This window comes from Onychostoma macrolepis, chromosome 11 (genome assembly GCF_012432095.1).
Source record: "Onychostoma macrolepis isolate SWU-2019 chromosome 11, ASM1243209v1, whole genome shotgun sequence".
Classification (NCBI taxonomy): Eukaryota; Metazoa; Chordata; class Actinopteri; order Cypriniformes; family Cyprinidae; genus Onychostoma; species Onychostoma macrolepis.
Genome location: NC_081165.1, coordinates 18,113,340 through 18,132,787, shown reverse-complemented (window position 1 = coordinate 18,132,787; position 19,448 = coordinate 18,113,340). Strand labels below are relative to the sequence as shown.

The 19,448-nt window shown below is 42.6% G+C and overlaps 1 protein-coding gene across 5 annotated transcripts in view; it reads right to left on the bottom strand.

Moving 5' to 3' along the window:
• plekhg5a (pleckstrin homology domain containing, family G (with RhoGef domain) member 5a) overlaps positions 1 to 712 on the bottom strand; it is a 41,182-nt gene extending 40,470 nt beyond the window's left edge. The window contains exons 1-3 of one of the 5 annotated variants that reach the window (XM_058790941.1): positions 692 to 712; positions 434 to 525; positions 73 to 266 (exon numbers count right to left, since the gene is read on the bottom strand). In XM_058790941.1, the coding sequence (XP_058646924.1) occupies positions 73 to 127 (55 nt within the window). In that variant the 5' untranslated portion in view covers positions 128 to 266; positions 434 to 525; positions 692 to 712. Of the gene's footprint in view, positions 1 to 72; positions 661 to 691 lie in introns of those variants that run through there. The other 4 variants (XM_058790942.1, XM_058790943.1, XM_058790944.1 and 1 more) reach the window with 4 other exon arrangements.
• Positions 713 to 19,448: the final 18,736 nt, after the last annotated feature.

The following is a 19,448-nucleotide window of genomic DNA, read 5'->3' as shown; positions in this document are numbered from 1 at the left end:
ACCATATACAGGTACACCTTTTTATTTTATTTTAATTGCAGTCAGTAACACGTAAAACAAAATTCCACTTACTTAGTCGCAGACGAAGCCCAAGCCAGCTCTTGGGTGGCGATCCGTATCGATGCATTATGTGCTGTTAACCATGTGGCTTAATTTCCAAGTTCGGCGTGTTCATGTGTTGTCCTCAGTGATGAGACATCCGACCATAGCGTCCTCTGAGGATCAGCTGTAGAGCAGACAAGAGCTCTGTCGCGTTGTTGGCAGTCCTCCAAAAACAAAGCGCCAAACAATTCACTTTAACCACGTTTGATACTGTTGACATGTATATTTCACGTATAGTCTGTAATTGTCCTTCTAGTATAGCGCAAAACTATTACGTTTCTTTAAAATGTGTTATCTGTATGCTTGAGTTACGTCGTCTCAAGCGCTTCACCTTGCGTGCGCTGCGGAGACACAAAAGGACCTGTTGACTGTCTTTGACGCACGAAGTTTTTGTCTCCTTTCTGGCCTCAGGGTTCACTGAAACTTAATTGAATTGCGTTGTAAGAACGTGGCATATCCTCTTTCAAAGTCAACATGACATCTTTTTAGCACACACAGCTTTGTGTCATGTTTTTGAAAAAAGAAATGCTATTCCACAAAAAAACTGTTGTCTCCATATGTTACCACCAGCAACTTCATTGTGTCTCACCTACTTTAAACACGCAGGCGTTTCCTCAACCTCCCCTCCCCATCCTCACTAGTTTTACATGGCAATCTGGACATTTCATTTGATCGTTCAGACATGACATTTAAAGGCAAAAGTTACATTTATTCTGCTCTCCATTAATATACATCTACTCAATTTACTGCCACTCATTTCTGCACTTGACACACATGACTCTCAGTCTCTTAAGCTCTACTATATGGTACAGTGATGTATAGCATGCTACAGGTTTATTACCCTGTAAAAGTACCATGGTATTAACATTATGCCTCAAGGTACACTAACAAAATGTACCATTTGGACATTTACCAGTATCATGATATTCTTGAAACTCATTTTGTGTAAAATACCATGGTACATGAATTTCAGTAGGCCTATCATGGCATATTTCAAATTTCCAAAAATTACAATATTGCCATGGTAAATCTCATGTAAATAAAAATAAAAATAATATTTTTTTTCAAGTAATAGTTTACAGTTATATTGGCCAATATTTGGCATTTTTAATTATCGCCATCTGTCTGTAAGTGTTGGAAACAGATTTTATTTTGATATATGCATATAATGCACACAAGCTCACATTAGTTTCCTGTCTTTATTTAACAGTTCTGTCAAATAGAATTGTAAAACAAAAAAAGTATGAAAAAATTATTATCTATTATTAGAAACAGAAAGCCAAGTGCTATACATTTTTATATACCAGTGACATTCAGCAAATATGCATCTATATAATTTAAAGTATTCAAAAATCTTATAAATATTTACTTTAATAATGTTCTTTTCAGATTAACAGTCCAAAAAAGTGACATCACCACCCATGTTTGAGAATGACAACTTTTTATTTTCTATTTTTAGTGTTAAAAATGACGTACAGTATACAAGGGATCCTTACGCCGTTTGCTTACATATGTTACAATCAGCTGTTAAATAAATATTAAAGGGGTCATATGATGCGATTTCAAGTTTTCCTTTGTCTTTGGAGTGTTACAGGCTGTTCGTGCATGTATAAGATCCGTAAAGTTGTAAAGATAACAGTCTCAAACACAAAGAGATATTTTTTCTAAAAGTTAAGAGTCGTCCACGCAATGCCTCATTTAAATACGCCTTCACATATCTACGTCACTGTGTTAGAAGATTTGCATAACACCGCCTAAATGTTTACGCAAAGAAAGAAGGCTTAACTTTTATTCTCGCTGTAGTATTGTTGTTGCCGCCGCCATGTCGTAGAGTTTGTTTAAAAATACTGGATGGTAAGGGGCGTAATATTTCCGTCACATGCTTGAGGTATTCGGCCAATCACAACACACTGGATAGCTGGCCAATCAGAGCACACTGCGCTTTTCAGAATAATGAGTTTTGTAAAAATTGACGTGTGAGATTAGCAACAATAATGTACGGTATGTGGGAAATAATGTGTTTTTTGAACCTTAAACCGCGTTAACACATTGTATTACACCAAATAATGCATTTTTTAGCATCCTCATATGACTCCTTTAAATCCTCAACATGAATCACATACAGACGTTCCTCAGAAATGTCTGGTCTCTATTCCAAAGGTGACTCAAGTGAGTTAAAATAATGGAGGCACTCTCTTCCCAGCCTACCCCCATCTCTTTTCATCTCTTTTAAGTACAGGCAAACCTGTTGCTTGCCAAGCCAGCCATATGTGGAGTATTAACCCTCTGCAGCTCTTTCTCCCCCAGTCTCCTCTACATTAAACACCTTGTGCAGAAACCACAGTTTCTCAGACAGCCTGCAAAACAGATAATACTGTCTCGATGTTCTGTGCTAATACTCACCATAACTAGTATTTGGGTTCTTTCCTGACAGTCATTCCTGACAGAGTGCATCTGGAGAAAAGATCTTATTCTGTCACTGATGCAAATAAAACCTCAGTGCTATCCATCACATTTTAGAATTATCTGTCCTTGGTATATAGACAGTGAATCATGTATATGGAATGTGAACATGTTGAAGGTGTCTGGACCTTTGAGAAGGACACAGAGTTCCTGACTGATGAGTTGTTAGGATTGGTGCCCTGAGCTGGTAAACGCCAGACCTGGATGATCTATACCTGGGCTGTTTTGAATCAGATCCCATCAACGTGTAAAGGATCGCTCTTATCAGGTGTGACAAATCCCTAATCTATTCAGGTTGACAACAACTATGCTTTTATAAATTGGGTCTGTCAGACATTTCAGGGGAGGGTAAATCTGTTGTTTTCTTGGTTTTAACCCTTATCCCACACCTGACCATGGTCCATAATCTAAAACAGATTAAAACAGATTACATCATCTTTGAGAAAATGTGCATGCAAGTGTACACATGCAGTCCTTACTGCCAAAGTAAACATGCTTGTATGATCTCACTACCCTCATTCAGAGTAATAAATGAATACATTAACGATGGTCTTGATGACATACTCATCATTATCATCTTCACATATGCTGTCTGTTGGAAATTATCACTGGCTTTTGTGAGCTGAACATGTGTGTCTACTCAGACTCGTGGCTAAATGTCTCTACAGGCTCTTAAACTGATTAACAGCTCAGCAGATTAATTCATTAGTTTGGAAATAGAATGAATACATTTAGGCCATTATATCAGCAGGGGAGACTGGGGCCAATTGCAGTTGTATTTCACATTTTTCTTAACTCGCTCAATAGAAAATCTATCTGTCATCTTTTGGTATTGGAAACATCCCAACAGTAATATTAAAATATTTACGCTGAAAAAGACTTACAATTAAGTTACTTTTTAACCATAAATGCTTGTCTTGCACTTGCTCAACTTCAAGTATTATGTTGCTACTTTGGAAAGGTCTCATGTGACGTAGGCAGAAGTACCAACCCAGTGTTTACAAAGCAAACGTGCAAAGAAAGTCAAACGGCCTTTACAAAAAAAGGTAAAACAACGATGTCAGATGATTTTGAAGTTGGAGGAGAAAATGAGATGGAGTTTTTCACCCTACCCTATCTTTTTGAACCGAAGTGCACAGACAAAGAACTAACCATGCGTAATATTTCCAACGTGATTAAGTAATGCTTGAAGTTGCGCATGAACTAATCCTTTAATACTTCATTTAATAATATTGCTGAATAGTATTCTCCTTTATGGGTTACAAATTCTTAAAGCTATGAAAAAAAAAGATTATATTCACACATATATATATGTGTGTGTGTGTGTTTACATATATGTATAGAACCTGAATTCCGGAAATGTTGGGACGTTTTTTAAATTTGAATAAAATGAAAACTAAACAATTTCAAATCACATGAGCCAATATTTTATTCACAGAATAGAACATAGATAACATAACAAATCTTTAAACTGAGAAATTTACAATTTTATGCACAAAATGAGCTCATTTCAAATTTGATGCCTGCTACAGGTCTCAAAATAGTTGGGACGGAGGCATGTTTACCATGGTGTAGCATCTCCTCTTCTTTTCAAAACAGTTTGAAGACGTCTGGGCATCGAGGTTATGAGTTTCTGGAGTTTTGGTGTTGGAATTTGATCCCATTCTTGCCTGATATAGGTTTCCAGCTGCTGAAGAGTTCGTGGTCGTCTTTGACATATTTTTCGTTTAACGATGCGCCAAATGTTCTCTATAGGTGAAAGTTCTGGACTGCAGGCAGGCCAGTTCAGCACCCAGACCCTTCTACTACGAAGCCATGCTGTTGTAATGCAGTATGTGGTTTTGCATTGTCCTGCTGAAATACACAAGGCCTTCCCTGAAATAGACGTCATCTGGAGGGGAGCATATGTTGCTCTAAAACCTTTATATACATTTCAGCATTCATAGTGCCTTCCAAAACATGCAAGCTGCCCATACCGTATGCACATATGCACCCCCATACCATCAGAGATGCTGGCTTTTGAACTGAACGCTGATGACACGCTAGAAGGTGTCCCTCCTCCTTAGCCCGGAGGACACGGCTTCCGTGATTTACAAGAAGAATGTCAAATTTGGACTTGTCTGACCATAGAACACTTTTCCACTTTGATACAGTCCATCTTAAATGAGCACTGGCCCACAGGACACGACGGCACTTCTGGACCATGTTCACATATGGCTTCCTTTTTGCATGATAGAGCTTTAGTTGGCATCTGCAGATGGCACGGCGGATTGTTTACTGACAGTGGTTCCTGGAAGTATTCCTGGGCCCATTTAGTAATGTCAATGACAGAATCATGCCGATGAGTGATGCAGTGTCGTCTGATGGCCCGAAGACCATGGGCATCCAACAAAGGTCTTCGGCCTTGTCCTTTACGTACAGAGATTTCTCCAGTTTCTCTGAATCTTTTGATGATTTTATGCACTGTAGATTATGAGATTTGCAAAGCCTTTGCAATTTGACGTTGAAGAACATTGTTTTTAAAATATTCCACAATCTTTTTATGCACTCTTTCACAGATTGGAGAGCCTCTGCCCATCTTTACTTCTGAGAGACTCTGCTACGGTTGCCGGGAAGTGCAAAACAATATTTCAAAGTGTGAAACACTTTTACGAAGCTCGAGACAAATTTACATTTTGGAAAACATTTTTACATATCATAAAACACAATTACAAGGGAAAAACACTTTTACCAAGGACGAAACAAATTTACATTTTAGAAAACAAATTAACAAGACGCAAAACACTTTTACCAGTCCCGAAACAAATTTACAATGACAGATTCTTCACGGAAAGGGAATGTACCACACACCGGAAGTGACGCGTGAAAGGTGGTGTTGTTGGTGAGCGGTAAATTCGTGTTGTGGTTGTGGAGTAAATGCCGTAAATAAAGTTTATGGTGACCGAACATGGACTGCGGCCGAGGGATGTTTTGCCCGTTTGTAGTGATGTAAAATGAAGCTTTGCGAAGCACCAAGGCTTCCCCTCAACTGTATCGTAAAAAGGTTCATTACTCAAAGCTTTTCAAAACGATGCACACTAACGACATCTTGTGGTCAAAAGGTGGAAATAGCTGCGTTTGCGTCCCAGACGACCCAGCCATTTTTTGATTGTTTTAGATAATAAATCAGTTTGTGCTATGAAAATAAAACAAAGAAACGCTATATAAATTAATCTTTTACATGTCAGTCATTGTTTTACACAATATATGAATAAATGAACTGCACAATGAACTACACAAAACTACACATGCATATATTTATTCGTATATTGATTCATTCTTATCAAAGAAGTGAGTGACACTTCAAACTGTGTCCCCTGTGTTTCCGTCTGGTTCGCGTCCTTTAGAAACTCCAAACACCAACCACACGTACAGCAAAACCGCCTTAAGCTGCTCATGTGTTTGCCACAAAACGGGCAAAACATCCCTCGGCCACAGTCCATGTTCGGTCACCATAAACTTTTATTTACGGCATTTACTCCACAACCACAACACGAATTTACCGCGCTCACCAACAACACCGGTGTGTGGTACATTCCCTTTCCGTGAAGAATCTGTCATTGTAAATTTGTTTCGGGACTGGTAAAAGTGTTTTGCGTCTTGTTAATTTGTTTTCTAAAATGTAAATTTGTTTCGTCCTTGGTAAAAGTGTTTTTCCCATGTAATTGTGTTTTATGATATGTAAAAATGTTTTCCAAAATGTAAATTTGTCTCGAGCTTTGTAAAAGTGTTTCACACTTTGTAATGTTTTTTTGCACTTCCCGGCCACCGTACTCTGCTTCTCTAAGATATCCCTTTTATAGCTAATCATGTTATAGACCTGGGCCCGTATTCATGAAAAATCTTAGCGCTAAGACAATTCTTAGAAATGTGGGTGTTAAGAAAAGATTCTAGTAAAGAAAAAAGTAATTCAGAAAGCATCTTAACCCTTAAAAGAGGTCTTAAGGTCCAAAATATTTAGGAGTACGGATGAGGACTTTTAAGAGGCTTAAGAGTTTCTTTAGCAGAGGAGAAAATGGACGAAACATGAAGAGGGAGAAGAAATATGTTGCACACAATGCATGACAGTGAGTTAATAAGACGCTAGACAATAGATCACGCAGGGATCATGTTTTTGACTGATCTTATTAGAGACACACTAAGATCTCAGACACCGTGCAGAAATGCCATAGCGCCAGAAATGGAAGTAATCTACGGTGGCCGAGAAGTCCAAAACAAATCACAATTCTGAAAACAAAATAACAAATTACGAACGCAAATGCAAATCTAAAAAACAAAATAACAATTCAGAAAACACAACAACAATTCAGAAAACATTATAACAAGTCAGAATACACAATGACAAATCAGACAAACCGGAAGAGGTAGGTATAGTTTGAGACAGTGCCATTGGGATTATTCACCGCTGACTGGACGAGACATCTGTCAATCAAGGGATACAGGAAGAACAGCAGAGTAGTGGTAGAAAGTTCGGAGATGGTTTTAAAGTAGCTCAGTTTAAATGTATTGTATGAATTGCCCTTATACGGAACAAAAAGTACTGAGTGTTTATTTACACTCAGTGCAACTAGCCCATGTGATTGGGCTGGTCAACACTTTAAAAAAGACTATAATTTACCAGCTTCAGTGGCGCAGATGGTTAAGTGCGTGTTGGCTCTTTGATTTTTATTGAAAATAAATGCCTTTACGATGTGATACAAGATTTGAAAAGGGAGAAAAAAAAGTTCGGCAAAAGGCGGGCTCGAACCCGGGTCGATCACGTTAAAAGCTACCGACAGGCGTTTAACCATCTGCGCCACTGGAACTGATGAGTTTTCGCCGTTTTTAAAGTGTTGACCAGCCTAATCACACGTTGCAGAGTGCAATTACTATCAATAAGGCGGGCTAGTTGCACTGAGTGTAAATAAACACTCCGTATTTTTTGTTCCATATAAGGGCAATTCATACAATACATTTAAACTCAGCTACTTTAAAACCATCTCCGAACTTTCTACCACTACTCTGCTGTTCTTCCTGTATCCCTTGATTGACAGATGTCTCGTCCAGTCAGCGGTGAATAATCCCAATGGCGCTGTCTCAAACTATACCTACCTCTTCCGGTTTGTCTGATTTGTCATTGTGTATTCTGACTTGTTATTGTTATTTTGTTTTCGGATTTGTCGTTGTGTTTTCTGACTTATTATAATGTTTTCTGAATTGTTGTTGTGTTTTCTGAATTGTTGTTTTGTTTTTTAGATTTGCATTTGCAATGCATTTGTAATTTGTTATTTTGTTTTCAGAATTGTGATTTGTTTTGCACTTCTCGGCCACTGTAGTAATCACTACATTGACATATTTAGCAACTGGAAAAATGCAACTATGCAGCAGTGATGATCTGGGTCTGTCACAAACTTTTATAAGCAAAGTGATCACACAAACAATTACAGCATTTTCAGAACCTTATTGTGTCGCTGTTCATTTCCTATAAAATATGTTAAGTATGTCAGCATGGTGAATAAAAAATAAGAATATATATATACATATATAGTGTGTGTGTGTGTGAGAAAGAGAGAGAGTACGGTAAAACAGGAAACAAAATACGCCTGTGATTTCAAAGTGAAGGCTTTTAGTAGACCCTATTCTTAAAAGCGCTCTTTTATTTCCTTCTTGGACAACCAACCAATCACAGTCTTCAAAAGACTGTGTCATAGCTAGCAACCGGGTCAGCCCCGCCTCCTCACTGAGATAAAAGTTTTTGTCTTTTCCTCGCTCAGAGTTCCTCTCAGATTGGTCCTGAATCACTTTTAAGCTAAGACTCCTAGTGTTGTGTTCAGCATTTTATAGAGAGTTCTAAAAGTGCGTGCACGTGCATGAGTTGCGTGCGTGAGACAGAGAGTGAATAAAGAAATGAGGCATCCGTTCAAGCTTCCGTGTGGAACTGAGTTCTTTAGCGTTCAGTAATTTTAAACATAACATTGGTGACGAGGATGGCTGAGTTTAGCTTACCGCCTCCATCACCTTTTCTTCCCGTGCCTGGTGAACCGCCTATTCCGTGGGCGAGTTGGTTCGATGGTTTCACAGTATATCTCGAGGCCATGGATTACACCGACATTTCCGACCGGAGAAAGATCGCCCTGCTTCGCCACTGTCTTGGGGCGGAGGGACAAAGAATGTATCGTGCCCTTGGACATGCAGAAACTTACGAGGAAGCGGTTGCTCTCCTCGCTAACCACTTCACAGGCCAGCAACGAGTACTGCTCCGCCGATACAAGTTACGTAAACGGCTGCAGTGTCCGGGTGAGTCCGTGCAGAACTATGTAACTAATCTGCGAGACATGGCACGCTCATGCAATTATGGGACTCTTCAAGATCAAATCATTCGTGATCAGTTTATTGAAGGGATATTGTGTGACAAGACTCGGGAGAAACTGTTGCTGGAACCAGACGAATTAACACTAGATAAAGCCGTGGCAATTGCACTGCAAGTGGAGGCAGCCACTGAATGCTCCACACTTCTCGGTGGATGCGCCCACGCAGCAAATGCGATCTGTCTGTCTCACACACCACGGTCCATTTCCTTCAGGTAAAATAGGCACTGAAGAAGCATGTTTTCCAGTGCAGCTTACACAGCTGCAAGGAAGTCGTAGAAGTTTAGTTTTCTGCAGCAACTGTGGCTCTAGCTCACACAACTCCAGGGCCCAAAATTGTCCTGCACGGGGTCAGACATGCAGGAACTGCCTTAAAAAAAATCACTTCGCTAAAGTATGCCGATCATCACCTGCTATGCAAGCATCACAGAGGCGACAACCGTCTGCCACTAATGACTGCACTGAAATCAGACATGTAACAGCGGACCAAACAGCTTTTAGGACATGTACTGTGCTTCTCGGCGAGGTGAGCCTTCCGCTGTTGATGGATACAGGTGCAGCGGCATCTCTACTCAATGCCAGTACATACCACAAGTTCTTTTCCCATCTGCCACTGCAACAGCCCTGCACATCCCTCTGTGGTTATGACAGCTCTAAGATCACTATGCTGGGTGTTCTTCATGTTCCAGTCCGCTATGGCTCCAAACACCTGCCATCATTCCCCTTCTATATTACAGAGCGGGGTGCCAACCTCCTGGGACTGGATCTTTTCACATGCTTAGGATTCACGCTGCGAGATAACATAGGCTCAGACATCCACCACGTCACCACTACCTGGCAACAGAGATGGCCGGCGCTGTTTGACGGACTCGGCTGCCTCACAGCTTTCACCCACAGGCCTCTGGTGGATCCGGAGGTGTCGCCGGTCATTCAGCCCCTGCGCAGGATTCCTCTCGCCTTGCGGGATGAAGTGACAGCGGCGCTCCAAACGATGATGGCTATGGGAGTGATCGAACCAGTCAATGCTGCCCCTTGGATCTCCAACCTGGTCATTGCTAGGAAAAAGTCTGGGGGAATACGAGTCCGTGTGGACTTGCGCGCTGTCAATAAGGCCATTATTCCCGACAAATACCCTTTACCCACGGCTGAGGAGCTGACCACCCACTTCTATGGGTCAAAGTCTTTACTAAGCTGGACCTGCGCCAAGGTTACTTGCAGGTGCCACTCCATCCTTCCAGCAGAAACCTTGCAGCGTTTGTCACACACACTGGGGTATATCAGTATACACGCATGCCATTTGGCTTGAGCTCCGCCCCCAGCTGTTTTCAAAAGGTGATGACCACCATCTTGGCTGGTATTCCTGGAGTTGCCGTTTTCTTGGATGATATAGTAGTACATGCAGCAGATATCCAGACGCATAATGACCATCTCAATAGGGTGGCTAGTGCTCTCATGGAGCATAATCTTACACTGAATGCAGAGAAATGCACGTTCGCCACCTCAGCCATTGATTTTGTGGGGTTCCGTCTCACGCCCAGAGGCATCGCCCCTCTCCAGTCAAATATCGAGGCGATTCACCGAATCCCAGAACCCTCCTCCACTTCCCAGGTAGCCTCGTTTTTGGGCATGACAGCCTACTACCTTCGTTTTCTGCCTCAGTACTCCCGAACCACAGCACCCCTCCGTCAATTACTAAAGAAAGATGAGCCATGGAACTGGACTGCAGAATGCTCCGAGGCTGTCCAAATGCTAAAATCCCAGCTTACCACACCACCCATTCTAGCTCACTTTGACCCCGACAGTCCGACTATCGTCACCTGTGATGCCTCCACACAAGCACTGGGTGCGGTTCTCTCACAGGAGCAGGACGGTGTTGAAAGGCCTGTAGCATTTGCTTCCAGAGCCCTGACCCCCACGGAACAGCGCTACTCTGTCGGCGAACGCGAAGCCCTTGCCTGTGTCTGGGCCACTGAGAGATGGCACCTCTATCTTTACGGGCGGCATTTCACCCTCCGCACAGACCATCAGGTGTTGACCACGCTTCTGTCAGCTTCTGGCTCAGGTCATAAACCCCTGCGCCTGCACAGATGGGGTGAGCGCCTGAGACAGTACGATTACCAGCTGAAATTCACGCCAGGGAGGGACAATGTGGTTGCTGACCTCTTATCTAGGTCCATTACTGCACCCGCACCGGCAGCCTCACCAAGCAGCCATGACGTGGAGCCGGAGTTCATACAGATGCTACATGCACCTTTACAATCTGCTGTCTCCTTGGAAGAGCTGCAGAAGGAATCTGAGCATGACTCCACTTTAACAACACTCCGCACCTACATACGCTCAGGGTGGCCAGCGAGTTCCTGAGGAGCTAGTGACATTTGCGAGGGTGCGGAATGAACTGTCATGTTGGGGTGACGTATGTGTTTCCAGGGGTCTCTGTACAGTCGTGCCAAGCAGCTTGCGTGCACGTGTCCTATCAATGGCGCACGAGGGCCATTTGGGCATTGTAAAATTTAAGCAAAGATGCCAGGACCTGGTCTGGTGGCCGGGCATAGACCGGGATATTGAGGGGCTGGTCAGGGACTGTGAACCATGCCTCCTCAGTGGAAAGACTGGACAACCAGCCCCAACCCCTTTGCAGCCAGTCCCATGGCCTTTACATCCATGGGAGCACCTACAGTTGGACATCTGTGGGGAAATTCATGGCCATGGAGTTCCTCCTCATCAGTGCTTTCTGGTGGTCATCTACGATCTTCATTCTAAATGGCCCGAGGTAGTACCAGCAGGGACAGTCACATCACAGACTATCACGCGGATACTGGACAGTCTGTTTGCTCGTTGGGGCATACCCCGTGCCATAACTACTGACAACGGGCCCCAGTTCATTTCTGCAGAATTCTCCACCTTCCTCAGCAATAAGGGAATTAAGCATATTCGTGCCGCACTCTACCATCCCCAGGCAAACGGTGGGGTTGAAAGGTTTAATCAGAGCCTTAAGAATGGGATTCGGGCGCATCTGGTCCAGGGGTACTCATTTCACATGGCACTTAATCAAACCTTGTTGCACTACAGGGCTAGCCAGCACAGCACCACTCAGGCTTCACCTGCTCTGCTCATGCTTGGCCGGGAGATGGAATTGCCCCTAGACAGACTCAGAGCACAGGGCTTGTACACAACAGTAGTAACTGGCTCTCAAGCAGCAGTCAAAGTGGCTGTAACTACAAGCCAGGGGCGAATGAAGGATAACTTCGATAAGAGACACAAGGTCAGGCGTACTAATATCAAGGTACTGGACTGGGTGCGAGTCCGCAGACCTCACCGTAGCAGTAAAATGGTGTCGTTTTGGTCTGAACCTCACCAAGTGGTCCGTCAGTTAGGATCCGCCACATTTCTGTTAAGCGATGGCTCACGCTGGCATGCTAGTAGATTGCAGAAAGTGCCCATCCCTCTTACACCAACAAGAGGTCAGCCCAACGCAGGCGCAGCACAAGGAGTCAGTTCCCCAGTCCCACAACCAGAACCAGTACGGCCATGGACGCACCAGGCACCTCAAGGTTTCCAGCTTAGGGAGCCCCCACGACAGCCAGGACCGGACCCGCCACAACTCCTGCCAGCAGATGGTGCTCACCCTCCTCAGCCATTGCTTGATATTACCCAAAATGGTCAGGAAATGCCCCAGCAGGCGGTTTTGGGAGGCAGACCAGTTCGGGCAAGGTCTCGTCCTGCCCACCTGGAAGATTATGTCACACACTTTCATGCATAGGGGTTATATGTTTTTCTCTTCTATGGTTTGAGTGCCACATTGAAACTTGTTTCATTAAGTTCATCAAGTTCTAGGGAGGGGGGGTGAAGTGTTGTGTTCAGCATTTTATAGAATCAGAATCAGAATCAGAATTAGCTTTATTCGCCAGGTGTGCGCAAACACACGAGGAATTTGTTGTGGTTTTAAGGTGCTCCTGGTACATACATACATACATACATACATAAATACACATGTGACATGAGAACAGAAAAAAACATTTAAATAGTAAGACTTAACAATGGATAATAATCCTAATAATAATAAGTATGAATCTGGAACAGTAGATTTATGTACAGATTTGTGCATTATTTACTCTATATACAGCTGTATAGATAAACATATGTATGTGTATTTACATAATACTTGAGAGGGAGGCAATAATTAAAGATGGAGAATGAATTACAGAATGAATTACAGAACACAGGTAATGATCCACGTGTTAGCTATTTAAGCTGGAGATGGCATGGGGGAAAAAACTGTTTTTATGCCTAGATGTTCTAGTGCACAGAGATCTGTAGCGTCTGCCTGAAGGGAGAAGTGCAAACAAGTTGTGTCCGGGGTGAGAGGGGTCTTTGATGATGTTACCTGCCCGTTTCTTCACTCTGGAGTTGTACAAGTCCTGAAGGCTGGGCAGGTGCACACCAATGATCTTTTCTGCTGTCCTAACAGTCCGTTGAAGTCTTCTTAAATCTGATTTGCTGGCTGACCCAAACCAGACAGTTATGGAGGAGCACAGAACCGACTCAATAACAGCTGAATAAAACTGTTTCAGCAGCTCCTGTGGCAGGTTGAACTTTTCAGTTGACGAAGGAAGTACAACCTCTGCTGGGCCTTTTTCACGATGGAGTCAATGTGATTGTCCCACTTCAGGTCCTGAGAGATGGTGGTGCCCAGGAACCTGAATGACTCCACTGCAGCCACAGTGCTGTTCATGATGGTGAGTGGGGGGAGAGGAGGGGGGTTTCTCCTGAAGTCCACTATCATCTCCACAGTTTTGAGCGTGTTCAGCTCCAGGTTGTTGTGACTGCACCAGACAGCCAGCTGCTCAACCTCTTGTCTGTAAGCAGACTCGTCGCCGTCGTGGATGAGGCCGATGACTGTGGTGTCGTCTGCAAACTTCAGGAGTTTGACAGAGGGGTCTTTAGAGGTGCAGTCATTTGTGTAGAGGAGAAGAGTAGTGGGAGAGAACGCAGCCCTGAGGAGCTCCAGTGCTGATGGTGCGGGTGCTGGATGTGTGTTTTCCCAGCCTCACTAGCTGCTGCCTGTCTGTCAGGAAGCTGGTGATCCACTGACAGATGGAGGTGGGTACAGAGAGCTGAGTCAGTTTGTTCTGAAGGGTGTCTGGGATGATGGTGTTGAAAGCGGAGCTGAAGTCCACAAACAAGATCCTTGCATAAGTCCCTGGTTTGTCCAGATGTTGCAGGATGTAGTGCAGTCCCATATTAACTGCATCATCCACAGATCTGTTTGCTCGGTAAGCAAACTGTAGGGGGTCCAGCAAGGGTCCAGTAATGTCCTTCAGGTGGGCCAACACCAGTCTCTCAAATGACTTCATGACCACAGACGTTAAGGCAACAGGTCTGTAGTCATTAAGTCCTGTGATTTTTGGTTTCTTGGGTACAGGGATGATGGTGGAACATTTGAAGCAGGAGGGGACTTCACACAGCTCTAGTGATCTGTTGAAGATCAATGTGAAGATGGATGATAGCTGGACAGCACAGGCTTTGAGGCAGGCTGGAGAGACACCGTCTGGGCCTTTGGCTTTCCTTATCTTCTGCTTTCTGAAGACTTTGCATACATCATCTTAACAGATCTTGAGTACAGGCTGAGAAACAGTAGGGGGGAGGGAGGGTGAGGGTGTGAATGGCTGTGCTGTGAGACGGTCGGAGTGGGTGTGGGGTGTCAGACCAGTCTTTTCAAACCTGCAGTAAAACTCGTTCAGGTCTTCAGCCAGTTGTTGATTGGCCTCAGTGCTGGGGGATGGGCTCTTGTAGCTGGTGATGGCTTTCAGGCCTTTCCACACTGATGTAGAGTCATTGCTTGAAAGCTGTTTTTTTAGCTTTCCAGAGTAGTTTAATTTTGCCACTCTTATCTCCCTATTCAGTGTGTATTTGGCCTGTTTGTACAAGGCTTTGTCCCCACTCCTGTAGGCGTCCTCTTTGGCCTGGCGAAGCTGTTTGAGTTTTGCACTGAACCAAGGTTTGTCATTGTTAAATGTTAAATAAGTCCTGGTGGGTACACACATGTCCTCACAGAAACTGATGTAGGACGTCACGGTGTCAGTAAGCTCGTCCAGATCAGTAGCTGCAGCCTCAAAAACACTCCAATCAGTAAGTTCGAAGCAGGCCTGTAAAACCTGCTCTGCTTCAGAAGTCCATCTCTTTACAGTTTTTACTACAGGCTTAGCAGATTTGAGTTTCTGCCTGTAGGCTGGTAGGAGATGAACCAAACAGTGATCAGAGAGTCCCAGCGCTGCACGGGGAACAGAGTGATATGCATCCTTTAAGACAGTGTAGCAGTGGTCCAGTATATTTCTGTCTCTGGTGGGGCATGTGATGTGCTGTCTATATTTAGGCAGTTCACGGGTGAGATTAGCTTTATTAAAATCACCGAGAATGATAATGAAAGAGTCCGGATAACGCTGCTCTGTGTGTGTGATTTGATCGGCCAGCAGTTCTAGCGCAGCGCTCACGCGCGCGTCAGGAGCAATGTACACACTCACCAGAATAAACGAGGAAAATTCCGCGGTGAATAAAAAGGCTTGCAGTTAATAAAGAGAGCTTCCAAATTTGGGCAGCACATCTTCTTTAAAACTGTCACGTCTGTACACCAGCCTTCGTTGATATAAAACATAATCCACCGCCTCTCGTTTTCCCGAGGACTCGGTGACGCGGTCTGCTCTGAACAGCTGGAAGCCCGTTAGATGAAGCGCGCTGTCCGGGATGGCTCCGTTCAGCCAGGTTTCCGTGAAGCAAAGCGCAGCGAGTTTAAAAGTCCTTGTTTGTGCGGGTGAGGAGTTGTAGTTCGTCTGATTTATTTGCCAGGGAGCGGAGATTCGCCAGATGAATGCTCGGCAGCGGAGTCCTAAACCCCGCTGTCGGAGTTTCACGAGCGCCGCGCGCTTCCTCGCCTGGGTCGCCTGGGCGCTTGTATATGAACGCAGCTCCTCCGATTAAAATGTCCAGTAAAAGGTCTGAATGCTCAAATGTAGGCAGAAAGTTATTTGGTGTGCCGTTTCTGATGTCCAGGAGTTCGTTTCTAGTAAAGCTGATCGGGAAAAAGTTGCTTAAGACAGGACAAACAAACAAAAAAAGAACAAGTACCAAGCACCGACAAACCATGGCTGCCATCTGCGGCGCCATCTTGTCACTTATTTTAGAGTTCTAAAAGTGCGTGCACGTGCATGAGTTGCGTGCGTGAGACAGAGAGTGAATAAAGAAATGAGGCATCTGTTCAAGCTTCCGTGTGGAACTGAGTTCTTTAGCGTTCAGTAAATTTAAACATAACACCTAGTTAGAAATGTTTAAGCTAAATTAGGAGCTCTCTGAGAGGATCTTTAAGAATACGGGCCCTGATGTCAATTAACTTAATTAGTTGCTAGATGTTCTCCCAGCTGAATCTTTTCAAAATGTCTTGCTTTTCACCCCTTTGTTGCCCCCGTGCAAACAGGCATCAGGTGTAGCAGGCATCAAATTTAGTGGATAAAAGTGTAAAATTTCTCCGTTTAAACATTTGTTGTGTTCTCTATGTTCTGTTGTGAATAAAATATTGGCTCATGTGATTTGAAAGTCTTTTAGTTTTAATTTTATTCAAATTTAAAAAACTTCCCAACATTTCTGGAATTCGGGTTGTGTGTATATATATATATATATATATATATATATATAAATGTGTGTGTGTTTGTGTAATTGTTTAGGACATTACTATTGTAATTATTTGAAATCACTGAATTTTTTTTATACTACAATATCGCAATCAGTTTACAACTTACTAGACATTTTAATGAAATAACGTTCCTTACATATTTCAAGATTCAATCTTTAAATCAACTCACACAGTCTTTATTTTATAACTTGTTACATTTGCCGCCAACTGTATGGTAGCTACCAGTGAGAGTGTAGACGGCTTCTAACCAACAGATATAAAAGCAGTATAAAATAGATGTTACTTTAAAGATGGCATGAAAGTGAAGTTGCGATTGTCTTCTCTTCCCTATTGTGTCTTATGTCCGACAGCATGTTGAATGAGAAAAACTGCAAGATAGGACTTGCTTTTGTCCAATGGGAATTGATTAGAATCATCATTGATTGCTAAATAAGAATTGGGTTCTCACATGTGACATTTTGCTGGAGGGGATGAATAATTGTCCCACCGTCGTGCTAGTACATACATTATTAGAGAAGAAAAGAGATGTCGTTCTGAGGGGTTAGTTAAAGATTTGGCAATTTTGATTTCATTGCTTTCAGAATTCTCAGAATTTCTGACATCTAGTGTGTTATATTTCCTCCTGTCACAGTTGCCTCCAGTCTCCCCTACTGTTCAGCTCAACTGTTCATTTTTCTTCAAGGATAAATTTAGATACTTGAAATTGGAACTGTCTGCAGCATACAGCCAAAGTCTGCAGTCAGAGAGAGTGAAGAGAAAAAGAGAAAAAGAGAAAACCGCCTGAGGTCTTGATCAGATGGTTCTTAATCAGTTCCTTTCCTTCACTCCCCTGTCTTGCCCTTTCCTTCAGTTTATTTCTTTAGTTTCCCATGCCTCATGTCTACAGTAAATTTTTATACTTTCTCTACTCTTTTTTCTCCATATCCACCTCTGACACTCCATGAATAAGATATAACTATACAAGATAGAATCTATAGACATTATAACACTGCTGTTGTGAAATCTGCACAATGCAATTAAACCTGATAAAGCAAATTAAAGCAAACTAACAAGTACATGCTTATTGGGCTAAACTGCCAAAGCATAAAACTATTTAAATCTTTTAATAATTAAATATTCACAAAGCGTACATAGCTTACTGGATGTTTAGCTTCTGAAATGATAATTCTGACTTCTGCAGTCAGAAATTTTCAGTGTAGGCCTGGCTATGACTAAAGTTTGATTTTTGTACTTATGCATCTACTCCCCTCTGGTGGTACAATCTAGTAAATACAGAACTGTTTGACAGACTGTGAGAGTGATTGTGCAATCACATGAAATCTACAGACTGAAATTCAGAGTCACCTGGGCCTTTACGCTTTGTCTCTGCTGCTTTCCTGGTGACAGGAGCTGTTAACACTTGTGTGTGAGAGTGAGTGTGCTGTCAGATATCCCTCTGGGCTCAAGCTGTCAGATTTCATTCCCTCAGGCACAAATATACTGAGTTCAGTGTATCCAGCCTGCAGGCTATCATCAACAGAGAAAGCACAGTGGGTTTGAAGTTAGCCAGTTGCAGCTGCATTGCAGGTTCATATTTATGTGGGAGGGGGTTGATCCTCAAGAATCATAAAAACTTGAAATCACCTGCATTGTGGGGACCAGCCAACATTTCTCGCAAGGAAAACTGCTATATAATCATACTAAATAATGTTGTAATGAAAATGTACAAATGCAGAAAGGTTTTGTTCCACATCGTTCCTAACAACGCCCCTTAGCTGTTATAAATTCACTATAATCCACGGCTTCTTGGGGCTTATTACACATTACTTGTTTTCAGGATAAATTGAAAGTAGAAAAGAACAGCATTTACTTGAAATAGAACATTTTTAGAACATTTTTGTTTAATGTTTTAAATGAAACAAAGTCTTTAATGTCACTTCTGATCAATTTAATGTGTCTTTGTCATTTCTTGACCCCAAACTTTTCAAAAGTGTAAATATAATTGGCTCAAATCAAAATGGAAAGTAACCACCATAAAAGAAATTAAATGAGTAAATAAAAAGCATGATGGTTGGGTGTCTTTTTTGTAATTTATCGTCGATAGTTGATATATATCAATCGATATTGGATATGTAATTGTGAATGCTCATTTGCGTGATTTACTGAACTAAGAGCAATGGTGATTTCTGTGATTAAATTATATAGCACCCTTCAATTTTTGCTGTGACAAGTAGCTTAACAATGTTGAAGCAAAAAGATCACTTAGCGACTATAAATAGCCTCCCACTTATTTGAATGCATGTGTGAATTCCATGTACTGTTTTCTAGTTAATAGATACAGCACATGTAAAGCATACGTGTGCCACCCATCCACCCACATTCACACAAACACACAGTTGCTCTTTGGTTTGAAAAGCTGCTGTACATTCATTTTAGCATTCCACTCTATCCACTCTCCACATTATATCACTTCACAGCAATAAACCTTATCTTGATCACTTCTCGAGCCATTATGGACTATTTAAACTTCACCCGGGACTTCTGTCTACATACCACACATTCTAATTAACATTTAAAATAACCTCTAAGCCCGACGGCTACACCTGCTTCCTGATCGGATTCGACTTTGTATAGAGATTAAGCCTAGACAGAGCGCACCATGGACACAAATCAATTTCCAATCCTCCCACCTGGAAAAAACTTTATAGATTAGTCCACAGGCATGGGTCTTTCTTAGGCTGACCCCCGCTCATTACAAAGCTAACTATTGGATTTCGCCTCATTAAGACAGGGCCACATGCCAGAGTGCCCCCAACTGAGGTCAGCAGTTTCTT